The sequence below is a fragment of the Amblyomma americanum genome, chromosome 4 (assembly GCF_052857255.1).
Source record: "Amblyomma americanum isolate KBUSLIRL-KWMA chromosome 4, ASM5285725v1, whole genome shotgun sequence".
NCBI lineage: Eukaryota > Metazoa > Arthropoda > Arachnida > Ixodida > Ixodidae > Amblyomma > Amblyomma americanum.
The window spans coordinates 96,390,639-96,407,030 of record NC_135500.1 but is presented as its reverse complement, the minus strand read 5'-3'; the positions used below and the strand labels follow the sequence as shown (position 1 = coordinate 96,407,030).

The 16,392-nt window shown below is 47.6% G+C and overlaps 1 protein-coding gene across 1 annotated transcript in view; it reads right to left on the bottom strand.

The window, feature by feature from the left end:
* Positions 1 to 16,392, bottom strand: part of LOC144128144 (putative thiopurine S-methyltransferase) — a 39,208-nt gene that overhangs the window by 5,258 nt on the left and 17,558 nt on the right. Inside the window, exons 3-6 of the mRNA XM_077661242.1 lie at positions 13,118 to 13,247; positions 5,284 to 5,336; positions 1,832 to 1,906; positions 916 to 1,001 (exon numbers count right to left, since the gene is read on the bottom strand). Of these exons, the coding sequence (XP_077517368.1) occupies positions 916 to 1,001; positions 1,832 to 1,906; positions 5,284 to 5,336; positions 13,118 to 13,247 (344 nt within the window). The remainder of the gene's footprint in view (positions 1 to 915; positions 1,002 to 1,831; positions 1,907 to 5,283; positions 5,337 to 13,117; positions 13,248 to 16,392) is intronic.

Here is a 16,392-nt window from a genome sequence, read left to right as displayed (position 1 = left end):
AAGGATGGAAGAAAAATATGTGCGACGATAATTGTGGCTTGGCTTTTAACTATAGTTCGCCATATTATGCGTGTTATGACCGCTTCAGTTTGAAGAGTGTGTTCAAACGGAAATAGTATCAGAGGTAACTCCCGTTGGCCCAAATTTTCAGAACAGCCTATTTCAGTTCTAGAAACCTACTCGTGCTGCAAACGAAGAAAATAATGGAAATACACTACGTTCAGCATTTACACAAGCTTCCAGGAGTGTTCTAAACTATTTGCTGTAATCTGTAAGGCACTTTGACGGCACTACATGTTCAAAGGAGACAGGCACACTGCCTGTTCTGCCCTCATTGTTGATCTCTGAAAATCAAAAATATATTTCTCAGGGGTTTTAATAAATCAGCGCCACTGCTTGCTAATGCATGGGTGCCCTGTCTGCTATGCCTTAAGTATGGAGTGTTGAGTACTGCATTTTTAGATGCCAGTAAAATTATCGGAATGAGCTCAGTTATGCTAGGCGGGCTCCAAGGAACCTCCGTCACTTAAAGGCGAAGCTGCTTTTTCATTAACACAGTAAGCCTTGTGATGGAAAGCCAAACTCGCAGCGCTGGCCAAATCTAGGTGAATTGGTCCTGGGAGCCGCCATGGCCAGACTGGAGCAGAGGCGGTGCGCATGCGTTGGCGTTTCTTTAGTCAATTAGGCTCGGTTTTGAGTAATGAAGATGTTATGTTATGTGGGATGCCGTAGCACCCACATTGCACAGCAAACGATTGTTCTTGCATTTTGCTTCCATCGAAGAGCGCCCCCTGTGGCCTAGATTTGAACCGCACCCTTGGGTGCAGCAGCCTTACGCCAAAGCCACTAAATCCACCGCGGCACGAGAGTAGTGAAGAGCGATTAATGCAAGGACACTAGAAATAGTATACACACCTTTGTACGATGGAGCATTGTACACGACGGTCCACATGCCGTACGAGAAGTCAGGCGCCAGCAAGGACTTCAGGACAGCGGCGTACCTACAGGCACAACAAAGAGTACCGGTTTGGATACCGTGTTCAAAGGAATAGCAGTTCGCAACAACAGCACACGGACTGCGGGGAACTGTGTTAATCTGCTAACCAACCACAGCAATAAGTTAAACAGCAGCATTTTAAGGTTTCACTCAGCTAAGCAAATCAGAGGCATAAAATTTTTTGAGCTTATACTTGCAACTTGTGATTAGATTTTTGTTCAGGCAACAGGAACAGCTTTAACGATGGACTGTATCCTTGGAGCGTACGAACAAAGTATGGCTGTCAGGATGTGGGCGGTGCTTCACTGCCAACATAAATTTCTTACTGTAGAATTTCTGTCGACGGAGGTAGATACGGTGTCATCCCAGGCTCATTATTCAAGATCAGAGGCACAAAACGAGCTTTGCATGGGAAAAATTCTATTTTTCTGCTTGCTTAAGCTATCTAATGCTATCGCATTGTACTCTCACGGACAAAGATTTGTGACCACTTTGCGAATGCCACGACACTTTATAATTTATTTATTTATACTGCGGAGTCGCTTGACTCCAAGCAGGGGTGAGCACAGATACAAGAAAATATAAACAAAATATAGACAAGCGTCATTCAAAAGCGAACAGATGGTGCAAAAAAAGAAGCAGATGCCACCTTTGGCTGTGTACTGCAGATGTCTTTCTTCACTAACCACCAATGCTGTAGCTGGCGTTAAAGAACAGCAGTGTTGTGCAGTACACGCTTTATTCCTATGAATCCCAATTCTGCCTGCTTGATTGTAAGCACACAACAGCAAGGGAATGTAGACGGACCAGATAGGATAAGACACATCGACCTACCGTGGTCTGTCATTCTCCGGGATGGCAGTGAAACCAGACCTATCCCACACGATATCCATTGGTCCGGCGCATTCCCTATAAAACAATTGGTCTATCAGCCAACAATTCCTACTACATATTTTTTCGCTCTTTCATAATGGCGAGAGCAAAGACAAGGAGAAGCGAATACAACAGTATGTGGAGAAGGTGACATTTTCAGCGACGGCAGTTAGTGCCCTGGTTTCCTATATTGCGCCGTAGTTGACATCTCGTCCACAGAGAAAAGAAAAGCGCAAGTTAATTAAGGCGTGCATGGTGAGCAGGAGGAGGAGGGGAAAGGGGAACGCGATGCTCACTGGTCGGCGCCAGGCGTGTGCAAGCGCACGTTATTCTCTCCACTACTGCCGAACGTGTCGCTCAATGTGTTGGCGTGACGGGCTAGAAATGATGAACCGCTCTACTAATCAAATTGATTTCTTCAGATTTGATGGAGATATCGGGCCCTGTCCGCACACAAGCTTTGCAGCGGACAAAAGGTCGCAAACAGAAGTGCTGCGTGCGAAGAACCAGCTCTTCGTGCAATCGTGGGCGCAAGAAAGAAAATGTGAAGACAAGATCCAATGTATAAGCGGAAAACATAAAAGCAAAACGACATAGATGTTAAGACTCAGCAGTGCGTAACGCCGAAGCAGGAGCACAACGGCGAAGCAGAGGAGACCCAGCAGAGCAAGAAACCGAGCTGTAAGCAAGGAGGTGCCAGAGGCAAGCGGAACCTAGACTCACTGTGAAAGTTGAAGGAGCGACGAATTGTTCCACCAGGCAATTCAGGGAGAACTCCAATTTGGTGCAGCTGCTTGTTTTACCGTTCCTGAAATTCGCATTACAGCTGCCAACCGTCCTTTGCAGATTTGTAAACCTGGCTGTTGCAGGAAGGTTCTCCCGCATTCTCATCGAGCACTGACTGCTGTCACCGGCATCCTACATGCGTCCGCGTGCACCGGACAGAAGTACAAGGGTAGGGGCAGAGTGCGTGCACTGTAGGTGCAAGATGAAAAGAGCGCAGGCAGCTGAAGAGGTAGCAGGGGTGAAAAAGGTGAAAAGGAAAACTATGCGGGTGGTTTAGCATTAAATTTAACATTTGTAGCAGCTTAAGTTCTGTTGCAACTTCCGTGTGCGTTTGCATCAGTTCATTTGCAACTGTCGTTCCATCAACCGACTGACTGCATGCTAGCTGCAGTAGCAGATATCCGCTATGTTTTGACAATGCCTAATTTGCATACGTCTCATTCTTTTCGGACTTTTGATTTCCATTCTCTATCTAGGCTGCTGCCTAGATGCTGAAAACTCGGTAGGCAAGTAGTGATGACTTCACAAGGTCATGTGACCTCTCCCGACCACAGGATAAAACGTCAAGCAGTTGTGATGACGTCACGAGGTCATGTGACTTCTCTCGACCAGTCAGCGAATTTTGTCTCGGACATCAGTGGGATTTTGATATGAGGACAGCTCTAATGCTATCGCATTAAAAATTCAGCAAAGGAGGAAGAGTGAGCAAGGGGTGCGTATGCAGCGGGGATAAGCATCGGAGTGGCGAGCAACGAGCGGCGCAAATAGGGGGCGCCGGAGCAAACGGCGACGCAGCTGCGGAGGTAAAATGCGCCGCAGACGTACAGACGTGGAAGACGTACAGTCCCTCAGTGACAACGTGTGGAGGGTGAGTGTCGCTAAATGCATGGCTGTGCGAATAGTGGTTTCTCAAAGCCGAATCGCGTGCGATTAATTTAGTTAAAAGCAGATTTCAATACGAATCTAATATTTTTACAAGTGGCAATGTTCTTGCCAAACTAATAATCATGCGAAACAGCGAAGCGTTATAGCAGCGTTATAGTACAGTGTCATAAATTATATTTCCACCTGGGCGAGCACACCATTAAGTGCGTGTGTAAACTCTATGACCTTCATGTCATACAATCAGGGAAATTGCCATTCGCTACTGATGACAGCGAGAAAACTAGCGCCACAGCCCAACAGGAAGAGGGGCGAGAGCTGCGAATCAGCCATGGCTTTCGAAATCTGGAATCAAGACATGGTGTGCTAAGCCTACCTGAGCCCTAGCTGCCGCGTAGCCAAACTTTGGAGCCATTTAACGAGGAGGCTCATTCCTTAGCCCGAGGTCTCACATTCCGGGCGGGAGTCGGGCCCCTTGTACGGGCCGAAGAGCGTTTGCTTTTCTTCCGGGATATTCCCTCGTACTACCGGGAACAACAAAGGGAGTACGCACCCCTAGCCCCATCCCTCACCATAGCGCTGGCCGCACACTGGCGACGACTACAAACTCGGACTGCGCCATACCCCATACTACTACATGCCCGATACCCAGACCAATTCCCCTCGTCATGCAAACTTTGCGGAAAAACCAGGAGACTTTCTACACAGCATGCTCACATGCCCCACCTTCCCTCATACCCCATGACCGACCGTGGCGGAGTCTTACGGGGAGACTCTTATGACCGAAACTTCTCCTCAAGACCAGCGCCGGCTCATCTCCAACGCTCTGAGAAGGATTGCTCTCCAAGGGCTATCCTTCGCTTTGTAGGGGTGCCTCCTCACAGTGAGGGAGCATCCAAGTGCCATGTAGGGGGCTTTGCCCCCACCATTTACGTCATCGTTGGCGATAAACGTTTCCACCACCACCACCACTTGGGGCCATGTGTGAGTATCATTAAGAACGCAGTCACCCGAATGAACAGCGTCGCGGAGCTATGCCCTCCATCTCGCGCTCAGCGATCGCGGCCGCATGCTGTGCGTTGTCGGAGTAAACCCAGTTCATGCAACAGTCATCGCTGAGCCGGAGTACCCGGGTTCGAATCCGATTGCGGCGGCCGAGTTTCGATGGAGGCGAAACGCAAAAGGCGCCCGTGTGCTGTGCAATGTCAGTGCACGTTAAAGATCTCCAGGTGGTCGAAATTATTCCGGAGCCCTCGACTACGGCACCTCTTTCTTCCTTTCTTCTTTCACTCCCTCCTTCATCGTCTTCCTACGGCGGGGTTCGGGTGTCCACCGAGATACCTTTCCACAAAAACCAATTGTCAAGAAAACGTGCCTTACCCGAAATTCACGCGATGAAAATTGTTCGAGAACTCGAGAGCATATTCGATTAATTTCAAATAATTTTGAACGTATGCGAATACATATGACTGGCTGACAGCTGTGCCAGAGCAGAATAACTGCTTGCGGAAGGTCGTGCTCGTGACGTGGCGCGCCAGCGAGCAAGGGCGCTGAAATGTCAAGCCATTGGCGGTGGAGGGATTCTCACAACTCAATATGCGTTAGCAAAGCAAGCCACAACACAACGCAAAAGCACGAAACGCAGCCAGCTCGCGCTGATCAGCCGCACTACCAACGTTGTAATCGACCTCCGAGTTTTTTTGTTTTTTTTCTTGTAGACTGTCCGCCGCGGTGAAACGACTTACCTCTTGAAGTCGAAAATGCTGCATACAAAAATTTTCAGCCGGCGATCCAGGGTCTGCGAGTTAAAAACAAATAGCGTGGAGACAAATGTGTCTATTAGAGCAGATTAGGTGTACCATTCACTGACGTCAGTCGGTTAGATTTTTCGTCAGTTTAACGTCATTAATCCAGTACCGAAGGCCTTACCGGGTCGGCTAATAATGACGATGAAGTAGCCGTCAACGAACTATCTCAAAAGTTCCCAAACCAATGTCATTGTTATAGATTATGCGCACCAAGGTTCTCAGTAAACATGGCTCTATTAGTAATCTGGCGCCAGCTTGAGGGCGATGCCTCAGGAACACCTCATGATAGGGGCTACAGCGACGCAGTGCATCTCAGCGGTCGCGGAGGTTACAGGCTGCGGTGACTTGGAAACATTCGAGACTTATTATGCAAAATTGACCGCCTTAAAACGATTGTAACTCACATAACCATGCTGCTGGTCGCGTTCAGGTGATAAAATTCCATGAAATCAGAGCTGACGGACTTGTACACGCCCAAGGTATACACCTGGCCTGTGGGGCACACCATAGGGGGGAGCTCAGGACTCATTCCTGTCAGTTGAGGTTATATATACTAAAGCAAAATTTTATTTTAGAGGTGTACCCGCCGCGGTGGCTCAGTGGTTAGGGCGCTCGGCTACTGATCCAGAGTACCTGGGTTCGAACCCGAGCGCGGCGGCCGCGTTTTGATGGAGGCGAAACGCAAAAGGCGCCCGTGTGATGCACGATGTCAGTGCACGTTAAATATACCGAGGTGGTCGAAATTATTCCGGAGCCCTCCACTACGGCACCTCTTTCTTCCTTTCTTCTTTACACTCCCTTCTTTATCCCTTCCCTTACGGCGCGTTTCAGGTGTCCGCCGATATGTGAGACAGATACTGCGCCATTTTCTCCCCCGCCCCCCCCCCAAAAAAAAAAACAATTTTAGAAGCGCGCAATGGGTAACAAATTCGTTATTGTTTCGTTTATAGTGATAGCTCACCAACTGGAAATGCTGAAGCAGTTGCAGATTAACCTAATAAGTACTTCAATCGGAATACGCTAGAAACGACACCAGTCCTGTTGTTGAGCCGCGCAGTAACGACGTGAGCAAAATAGCAGCAGAAGCTCTTTCTGGAAGTGAGTTCTGTCCCTCAGTAGACTCTGATAGGTTGGTCACGATAACGGCGATTATTATCGCTGCATCCTGAAATCGATGAAACCTGCTCAAAGAAGCAGAACAAGGATTTAGATTTTACCAGAGCTTACGATCAGTCGGTGGAGCTGACCCAGCCAGACGATGCCCCATGTTGCATCAAGAGGGGATCTTCGGCAGACATAAAATAAAATGGACAGCGGACAGGAGTCACAGGATAGGAAGCATGCCTTCTGTCATCTGTCCGCACCGTTTTCCGTGCACCAGAAAGAGTGTCGACGTATTTTGTTGAATCGCAGATGATTTTCTGGGAGTATACTCATAGCCGGCTCATTGGTAAATGGGGGGAGCATGCCAGGTGCCATTTGTAATCACTTTCCGGGCACGGGAAAGAGCTGCAGAAATTACTTTAAAGATATAGTTCTGCCAGAGGCGCTTAGTATAGTAGTACGTGCTTCTTGTAGAGCAGCGATGACGTAGAGGTAGAACATCCGCTTCGCGTGCAAGAGGACCGGGGTTCAAATCCTGGTGCCGCGCAATTCTCTACCGGGTTTAAAAAAAAAATCCGCGTGGCGATGGAATTGCATAACCAGGCCTGGAGTGCGGCCTGATCTCGGTAACAAGAACCGACAACGCACTCTCTCACCAGAGCAGGATTTGGCCACCCTGGTGTAGTACTTGGCCACAACCTTCTATGATCATACCAATTAACCCTCGGCCCTCAGTCCCCAGAGGCTGCAGAGCAACTGACCACGGCGGCGGTCAGACCTGTGACGCAGCGGAGGGTGCTAAGAATCTCTGGCTCCGGACAGGCCGCCATTGGAATCTGAACCTGGCAACGTTTAACGCTAGAACTTTAGCTAGTGAGGCTAGCCTAGCAGTGCTGTTTGAGGAACTAGCGGGAATTAAATGGGATGTGATAGGGCTTAGCGAAGTTAGGAGGACAGGTGAGGCGTATACAGTACTAAAGGGCGGACACAAACTGTGCTATCGTGGGTTAGAGGATAGACGAGAACTAGGTGTGGGATTCCTTATTAATAAGGATATAGCTGGCAACGTAGAGGAGTTCTACAGTATTAACGAGAGGGTAGCAGCTATAGTAATTAGGCATAATAGGAGGTACAAGCTGAAAGTGGTGCAGGCCTACGCACCCACATCCAGCCATGATGACCAGACCGTTGAAAGTTTCTATGAGGACGTAGAATAATAAAGTAAAATCGCAGTACACTGTACTGATGGGCGACTTCAATGCGAATGTGGGCAAGAAGCAGGCTGACGACCACGCGGTAGGTGACTATGGGATAGGCTCTAGAAATAGCAGGGGAGAGTTATTAGTCGAATTCGCGGATAGAAATAATTTACGGATCATGAATACCTTCTTCCGCAAACGAGAAAACAGGAAGTGGACCTGGAAGAGCCCCAATGGTGAGATTCAAAATGAAATCGACTTCATACTATGCGCTAAACCTGGCATCATTCAGGATGTGGCCGTCCTCGGAAAGGTGCGTTGCAGCGACCACAGAATGGTAAGGTCTAGAATTGGCTTAGACTTGAAGAAGGAACGGAAGAAGCTAGTGAAGAAGACCATTAACGAGTTAGCCGTAAGAGGGAAAGCACAGAAGTTTAGGATAGCGCTGCAAAACAGATATTCGGCTTTAACTGAGGAAGATGATCTTGATGTTCATTCAATGCACGATAATCTGACATCAATAATTACGGAGTGCGCAGTAGAAGTAGGCGGTAGGACAGTTCGAAAGGATACCGGGAAGCTATCTCAGGTGACGAAAGATCTGATTAAGAAGCTCCAAAACATGAGGGCATCTAACCCTACCGATAGAATAGAACTAACGGAGCTATCAAAGTTAATAAATAAGCGCAAGGTAGCCGACATAAGGAAGTTTGATATGGAGAGAATCGAGCATGCTATAAAGAATGGAGGTAGCCTAAAAACAGCGAAGAGGAAACTAGGCATAGGTAAAAACCAGATGTATGCATTAAGAGAAGCAGGGCAATGTCATTAACAATATGGATAAGATAGTTAACGTAGCCGAAGAGTTCTACACAGACCTGTACAGTATCCAATGTAATCAGAGCGTTAATGAGAAAGACAGCAGTGCACAGCAATGCGTCATCCCACCAGTAACGAAAGATGAAGTAATGAAAGCCTTAGAAGCAATGAAAATGGGAAAAGCAGCTGGGGAGGATCAGGTAACAGCAGATCTGTTGAAGGATGGAGGGGACATCGTGCTAGAAAAACTAGCCACCCTGTATACGCAATGCCTTATGACCTCGACTGTACCAGAAGCTTGGAAGAATGCAAACATTATCTTAATTCATAAGAAGGGAGACGCCAAGGACTTGAAAAATTACAGGCCGATCAGCTTACTATCCGTTGCCTACAAAGTATTTACTAAGGTAATCGCTAATAGAGTCAGGCAACATTAGACTTTAATCAACCAAATGATCAGGCAGGATTTCGTAAAGGATATTCCACAATAGATCATATTCACACTATCAATCAGGTGATAGAGAAATGCGCAGGATATAACAAACCTCTATATATAGCTTTCATTGATTACGAGAAAGCATTCGACTCAGTGGAAACCTCAGCAGTCATACAGGCATTGCGTAATCAGGGGGTAGAAGAGCCTTATGTCAAAATACTGGAAGATATATATAGCAACTGCACAGCTACTATAGTCCTCCATAAAGTCAGCAATAAAATTCCAATAAGGAAGGGCGTCAGGCAAGGAGACACGATCTCGCCAATGCTGTTCACCGCATGTTTACATGAGGTATTTCGAGGCCTGAATTGGGAACAGTTGGGAATAAGAATAAAAGGAGAATACCTAAATAATCTGCGATTTGCTGATGACATTGCCTTGCTGAGTCACTCAGGTGGTGAACTGCAAATCATGATCAATGAGTTAGACAGGCAGAGCAGATCGATGGGTCTAAAAATTAACATTCAGAAAGCCAAGGTAATGTTCAACAGCCTAGCAAGGGAACAACAGGTCACAATTGGCAGCGAGAGCCTAGAAATTGTGACGGAATACGTCTACTTAGGGCAGGTAGTGACAGCTGATCCGGATCATGAGAGGGAGATAACTAGAAGGATAAGAATGGGGTGGAGCGCATATGGCAAACTCTCGCAGATCATGAGTGGCAGTTTACCAATTTCCCTCAAGAGGAAAGTGTACAACAGCATAATCTTACCGGTACTCACCTACGGGGCAGAAACGTGGAGGCTAACGAAAAGAGTTCAGCTTAAGTTAAGGACAACGCAGCGAGCCATGGAAAGAAAAATGATAGGTGTAACGTTAAGAGATCGGAAGCGGGCAGAGTGGGTGAGGGAACAAACACGGGTTAATGACATCCTAGTCGAAATCAAGAGAAAGAAATGGGCTTGGGCAGGGCATGTAATGCGAAGGCAAGATAACCGCTGGTCCTTAAGGGTAACGGAGTGGATTCCAAGAGAAAGTAAGCGGAGCAGGGGGCGGCAGAAGGTTAGGTGGGCGGATGGGATTAAGAAGTTTGCAGGCAAAGGGTGGATGCAGCTGGCAAAGGATAGGGTTAATTGGAGAGACATGGGAGAGGCCTTTGCCCTGCAGTGGGTGTAGTAAGGCTGATGATGATGATGACGTGCTTCTTATTTCTATAGTATCCTTTTGCTTGGTCTTCTAGGGTTCTGCCCCTCGTCTGGGGTCTCATAGGTGGTCGCCACAGCCTCGGCGCGGTCCACCAGCTATTGCTGGTCAGCGGACAGTCGGTCAGCCGCTAGTCCCAGGAGAGAGAGAGGTGGGGGAGGAAATTAGATGTAGGCTCATGAAAAGTCTTCAGGCCATAGGGCATGCTTTCCAACTCATGAATAGTGGAGCGGTCAGGGCACCCGTCTAGCCGTAAACTTAAGTAGGGCAAGAAGAACACTTGTGCTAGCAGAACACTGCCCTCTGGACTTTTGGCGAAGAGTGCACATTGCCAAACGACTTGGTGAAAAGCGGGTTGATCAGGACAGTGCGGACACTGGGGAAGTTCAGAGGATGAAGAGTGAGAAAGTATAGAGTGGGAAGTTTTGGTGTCAAGTGTTCGCCTGAGTTGCTTCTCAGCGCTTGAGCACAGGTTGTGGTGGAGGGTAGTGTTAACAGTAGCGTGCGTTTGTTCTGATGCGTGCTGGGTAGAGAACGCGGCCGGTTGGACAATGGGAGAGTCGTCATCTGGCGTCAGTGTAGTTCTCAGACTAGCGTATGAGGAAGCTCGTTTCCAGGTACTAATTAATGAATGCCCTGGTGCCCAAACCAATTGAAACTGCCGTGTCGAGGAAGAAAAAGCATTCTGAAAAAAAAAAGCTAGTTTCTACAGGCAGTGTGCGAATTCATGAAGATGTGTATTCAGTTAGTGGGAGCTGTGGATGAAGCGATGAGCGCAATGTGATCGACAGCTGCAGCTTAACGGAGCGGATCTGCTTCGTCAATTTTTACTATGCTACAATCACCATCATAGTAAAAGTTCGATGCAAGATTAAGGCCACTCCCGGTCTGTCAGGTAGGTCCTGCGCCATTTGCAACCACTTTATGCACGCAAGTTTTCTAACGCCCTCACTTCACTCTTCGACGTCGGGCCGGCTGCGTTTCTCTTCGACTGAAATTTGTTGTTTCGCCCACAGATCTCCGCCTATGCATTAAATGATACGCCCACGTGAATTTCATCGCCTTGATTGAAAAAAAATTGACAGGACACTTACGCGCCGCTTCAGGGGTATGACGCGATAGCGTGTTTGGCTAATTCCCATATATGTGCCAACCTCTCCACCTTTCCTTTTATTAAATTACGTTCCATCTCCCTCCCATATATGCGGAAGGTCATTTTGCATTCATAGATCCCTGGGAGTCCTCATAACCCTCCTGGTGCAGTCGTGCAGTGGTTAAGTGATGCGCCACTGCCCTGCGATGGCAGGTGCTCCCAGCGGTGGGGCTTGTGAGACCTGCAGGCTGCTCTTCCTGAGCGACCAATCATTAATATAACTGTCACCTGCCACCGTGGGCGAATTATGATGACGCCGCAATGCCACGTGATCCAGGTGGCTTACCTACCTCCTGGGCTGCTCTACCATGCACCTGTCAGAGCCATGCTCGTGATTTTTCGCTCACAACGGCGACATCACCGACACCGGAATTTCTGGACAATGGGGCCTTTAACGTTGTCGCAACTCTGGAATCAAACTTTTGCTAGTAAAAATCGATTCTATGGCCGTTTCTGATCATCCTGGTGATTGCTCGGCAGAAAAGGAGAATTTGTTACCGAGAAAGTTGTATTTAACAATGAAAAGTTTTTTTTCTCGCCACTCGATTCGAACTGATGACATCAAGGCCGAAAAGGATTCCGTGATCACTGTTTGGAAGTGAATTGATGTGTGGCCTAGCCGCAGTGGCGCGCGGACAATAGGAAACTTTCTTGGCGCGCCACGTTCGCTTGCTAAAATGGCGGGCGGTGGCGATACCTTGCACTATTTGATTTTAGAGCGTTAGATGGTTTAACGCGACAACGTTAGAGCGTACGTTAGGAGGAAGAATCGTGCTCGTTGTCACGCTAATTTAGGATTGGCTGATACGGTTGTAACGTCACACGTTGTACTGTGGAACGGAAACGATTAAAACTCGAGTTAAGCTGTGAGGTCATCCATGACTGCAATGCCATTATGACATATAAGGATGTAAAGTGAATTCATTACGTTGAAACCAACATTCGGATAATTAGTTGGGAATCAACCCATGACCTTTAGACACGCTATTACTAGGACACTGAGGCATGTTCGCTGGACTTTGCTAAAGGGAGGCCTTGTGGTGTATCACGTGGTGTAGCATGCCTACTGATGTACGGTAATGAGTGTGGGTAATTAGAAAGATGCTAACTAGGAATAAAGCAAATAAACAATAACTCTTTCACGTTATATCCTTAAGGCGAAGACTAAGGATCCCTCTAATATTTAGCTAATTTTCTAGTTTCGTGCCGTCGTCGTTGTCGGCGCGTCCGCAGCGCCACCTGCCTCGGTTGGCAGGTGGAAAAGTGGAGAGAGGGGAATCCCCCTCTGCTCTTAAGAGAGAGGAGAAACGGAAAGTTGGAGGGGAAGAGGGTGAAAGGCGAGGAGTGGCATAGTGGCTTGGGCGTCGCCTCGGCTGCGGGAGGTCGTTGGGTCGAAACCCAACTCCAGACAAGGATGGGCACCAGCGCCCCCCTCGTCCAGCGCCCGGCTTCCTTCTTTGCTGTCATACCCCGCAGCTAGCGCTTAAACATTTGCGCTACATACCTTTAATTATCCTTTTTTTGTGTTTTTATAGCTTATAAAACGGCCGTTTTCAGGGGAAATAACGTCTTTGCCATTAGAACGCAGTAGACTATCCATATGTGCAATTCTGTCTTCTCCACAGTGTTCGTTTAACGTTAGCCGCATTCTTTTCCTTTCCATACCTGGTTACACTTCGCACTATATCCTGATTTTTGTACGCCGGGCATGAATATCGGTTACATGCTTTATATCGATCAACTGCTGTGCACGACTTTAGTCCGGCTGGGCAGCGGAAAAAGCGCAGAACAAGCCAAGGACTTCGATGAGCTCGGCGCAGCGTATTTCTACAGTCCTGCCTCCTTCACAAATCTCACCTGTAGAACCTTGCAGCCGGCAACTGGACACGTGGTTTCTTCAGCTTCAAAGTTATTCTCCGTGAAATACTCGCTTACGCAGTCTTCGACAAACTCCACGCCGACCACGCGGTGTCCGAGGTCGAGAAACCTGGACGTTAAAGGTGGCTGTCAGAAGAAATACTTCGGACTCTCGTGCCAAAAGTGTCAATTCCATGCTGAAGGTTACGGTTATCCAATCTGAATTTGAGAGTATCTAATCAAGATGAAGCAAATACCGCAAATGTAAAAAGAAGAAGCCATTATGTCATTGCTTTTCTTTTCAAGAACTCCACTCACACGAAATGCACTTTGACACTGCTATCCTTTCTTTCTATCGCTCACCTCTTTCTTTCCTTCTTCCTCTTCTCTCCCTGTCCTTTTACTCAGGTTAGCCGCGGCTCAGGTGCTTCAAGTTTCGATGGCAGATGCGGCGGCTAGTTACATTTTTCACTTCAATTGTTATTTTATTATAAAGAGCCAGTAATAGTAAATAATTGACACTGCTCAAGCTGGTCCTAGTCACCCTCATTTATTTTTCAGTGCAGGCTTTAATGCTAGCCACGCAGAAAAAAAATAATTTTGAGTTTAAACTTTCAATTATTTTTCAGAAAACACATGCAGCTGAACGTTGCGAATGAACCAATATTTTTAAGTATGCAGTACTTATTGGCTTGCCTCTTCCTGGTAAGCGCACTTTCTCGGTGCAAGAATTCGCATTGCAGCTATCTGCTGTGAGGTCTCTACTGTAGTACTTCAGCCACAGATATTCGTGGCCGGCATCACATCCCTCATGCTTCTTAGTTTCGGTGACTCTTGGCTTCCTCCATATGTATGTCATAACGAGCCCCTCATTTCCCTTCCCTTGGCTGTTTAACAGTTTAAGGAAGGCCTTGATTCTGGCAGTCTTGATGACATGGGTAGCATAAGAGTGTTCTCGCACAGCTTCCTTCACCACCGTCGTTCGACCACGTTCCTATTGTGGCCCTCACGTTAATACAGGACTTACTACGTCCGTCGCTATTGACCAGGGTGGCGCTGGTGAACACTCTAAATGTTCCATTACACTATAACATGAATACCCCCGAAGGCAGAAGATTGGACAGACGTCGCCGTTGCTCGGTTTGTAGAGCACCGGACGCGAAATTCGGATGTCATGGCTTCGCATCCCACCGGCACCACATGGTTGTTTCTTATTCTTGTTTCTCATCAGTTATTAAAATATTTGCCATATTAATTTCGCAATATTGAAGACCACAAATAATAAATTAAACGTCCCCTATGCTCCTTGGTTTCGGCGACTGTTCGCTTCCGTCACGTCCGTCTACTGTGTGTGTGTGAGAAATGAGCCGCAAGTATCAAAAGCACCAGAGAAAAGAGATGCTACGGGGCTCGATTAGCGGCTGACAACAATTTTAAAGGGCGCGGCTCTTGCCGGTTAAGGAAGGATTTATTCATTGAACGGCAGGTGAACTATAGAGCTTACGTTGAGTATACCTGGTGTTCAGTATTAAGAGTGCTTGCTGTTGTTAGAGTCGGTTATACATGGTTAAGCAAAGGTACTACGCAAAAAAATTTTACACGGACGCGGAGACGACAAGGACGAGTATTAACATTATGGTCATTATGGCTCTACTGTCTCGGAAGCGGCGGTAAGTTAGCGGCATTACTAATCAGAGCGAAGCGAACTAACCCTTTCAACCGCGACAACTTTCGTTGGTGCCCGATTCTTTCGGTCGCGACGCGTTTCAATTCCGCGATCACAACACAAACAACTGCAGATGACTGGCCTCTCCCGCACCGCGACGGTAAACTAAAGCTTCACACAAGAAACGGCTACAATCGAAGGTAACACGCCCCCAAATTGGCACAAAAATTTCGCTTTTTTTCCCCACGCCAAAGTGCGCCTATCAAGCTGCACTGCTGGCGTCCCGTGCTTCACCGACACGCTCGCGTCTCTCACAGCACACTGAGTGAACCTAATACCCCTGTCACACGGGCATTTCGAGGGCCCTCGAACCGATAGTCTATCGACTCAAAGGCGATCGAGCGCTGCCACACGGGCAGTTTCAATGGCGATCGAGTCAATAACATATCGAGTCAACGGAGTAGCGCAGAACTACAGTGAACTAGAATATTTTCGAAAATATTCTAGTTCACTGTAGCAGAACTCCATCGAGATTTCGAGGGCCTTCGAGCGCTGCCCAAGGTTGCTAGCGTTGCTCCGAGCGGCGCCAAGCTCACTTTCGTACACCACACATTCACGATGAAAAAACATGAACAAACATTATTCGCATAAAATTTAATGTAATCAGCCTGTAAAATTATTTTAAAATTATATTAGACTGGTTTTAAGCGCATTAAGCGCATTCATTTTGCGTTGCAGTCTTTGCGTTGCTTGCGTACTTAACGTTGACAACATGGCGGCACCCTGCCCGCCCGCTTCACAGCGATAACAGCTTCGTCGCTGATCCCTCAAAGCAATATCGTGTTCTAAGCTGTTATATTCGCCTTCGATTTGCCCATTCTTACTCTCGCATAAAGTTTCAAGAGAAAAATAGCTCTTGTTTTTCAGATATCATGGAGATTTCCCCGGTCTTAAGCCTGACGAAGCAGCGCTCCGACGCAGTTGGACTGGCTTGGTTTTGGCTCGTCTTGTATTAAAGTGGCTACAGCAGTGTATGCATATGTACGTCGCGTACGTGCAACTAAAAGGGTTTTTAACGACTTTCGCGTATGCCTGTATTTCAGCATTTAGTATACATTTATCAACTATTTTTGTTATTTTTGCTAAATCCAAAGTATCGATTGTGGCGCCACTCATCTGTGGCGTAAGACACGAGAACCATTTCAATGGCCATTGAGATTTGCCGTGTGGCAGCGGCGAGTTCGATGGCGATTGAGAATCTCGAAGACCCTCGACTCGAGGGTGATTGAAACTGGCCGTGTGACAGGGGTATTACGCGTGGGCAAGGCGCATTCTAACCCTTCATCATCATCATCATGAGCCAGACTACGTCCACTGCAGAACATGTGCCTCTCCCATGTCTCTCCGGTTAACCCTGTCCTCTGCCAGCTGCGGTCACCTCTTTCTGCCACCCCCCTGCTACGCTTGCCCTTTCTTCGTCTCCAGTCCGTTTTTATCTTGCCTTCGCATTGCATACCCCGCCCAAGCCCATTTCTTTTTGATCTGTGAGCACTTGTGAGCGAACTAGCCAGAGCGAAGCGCGCACGGACTGGACATATGAGTTCTGCAA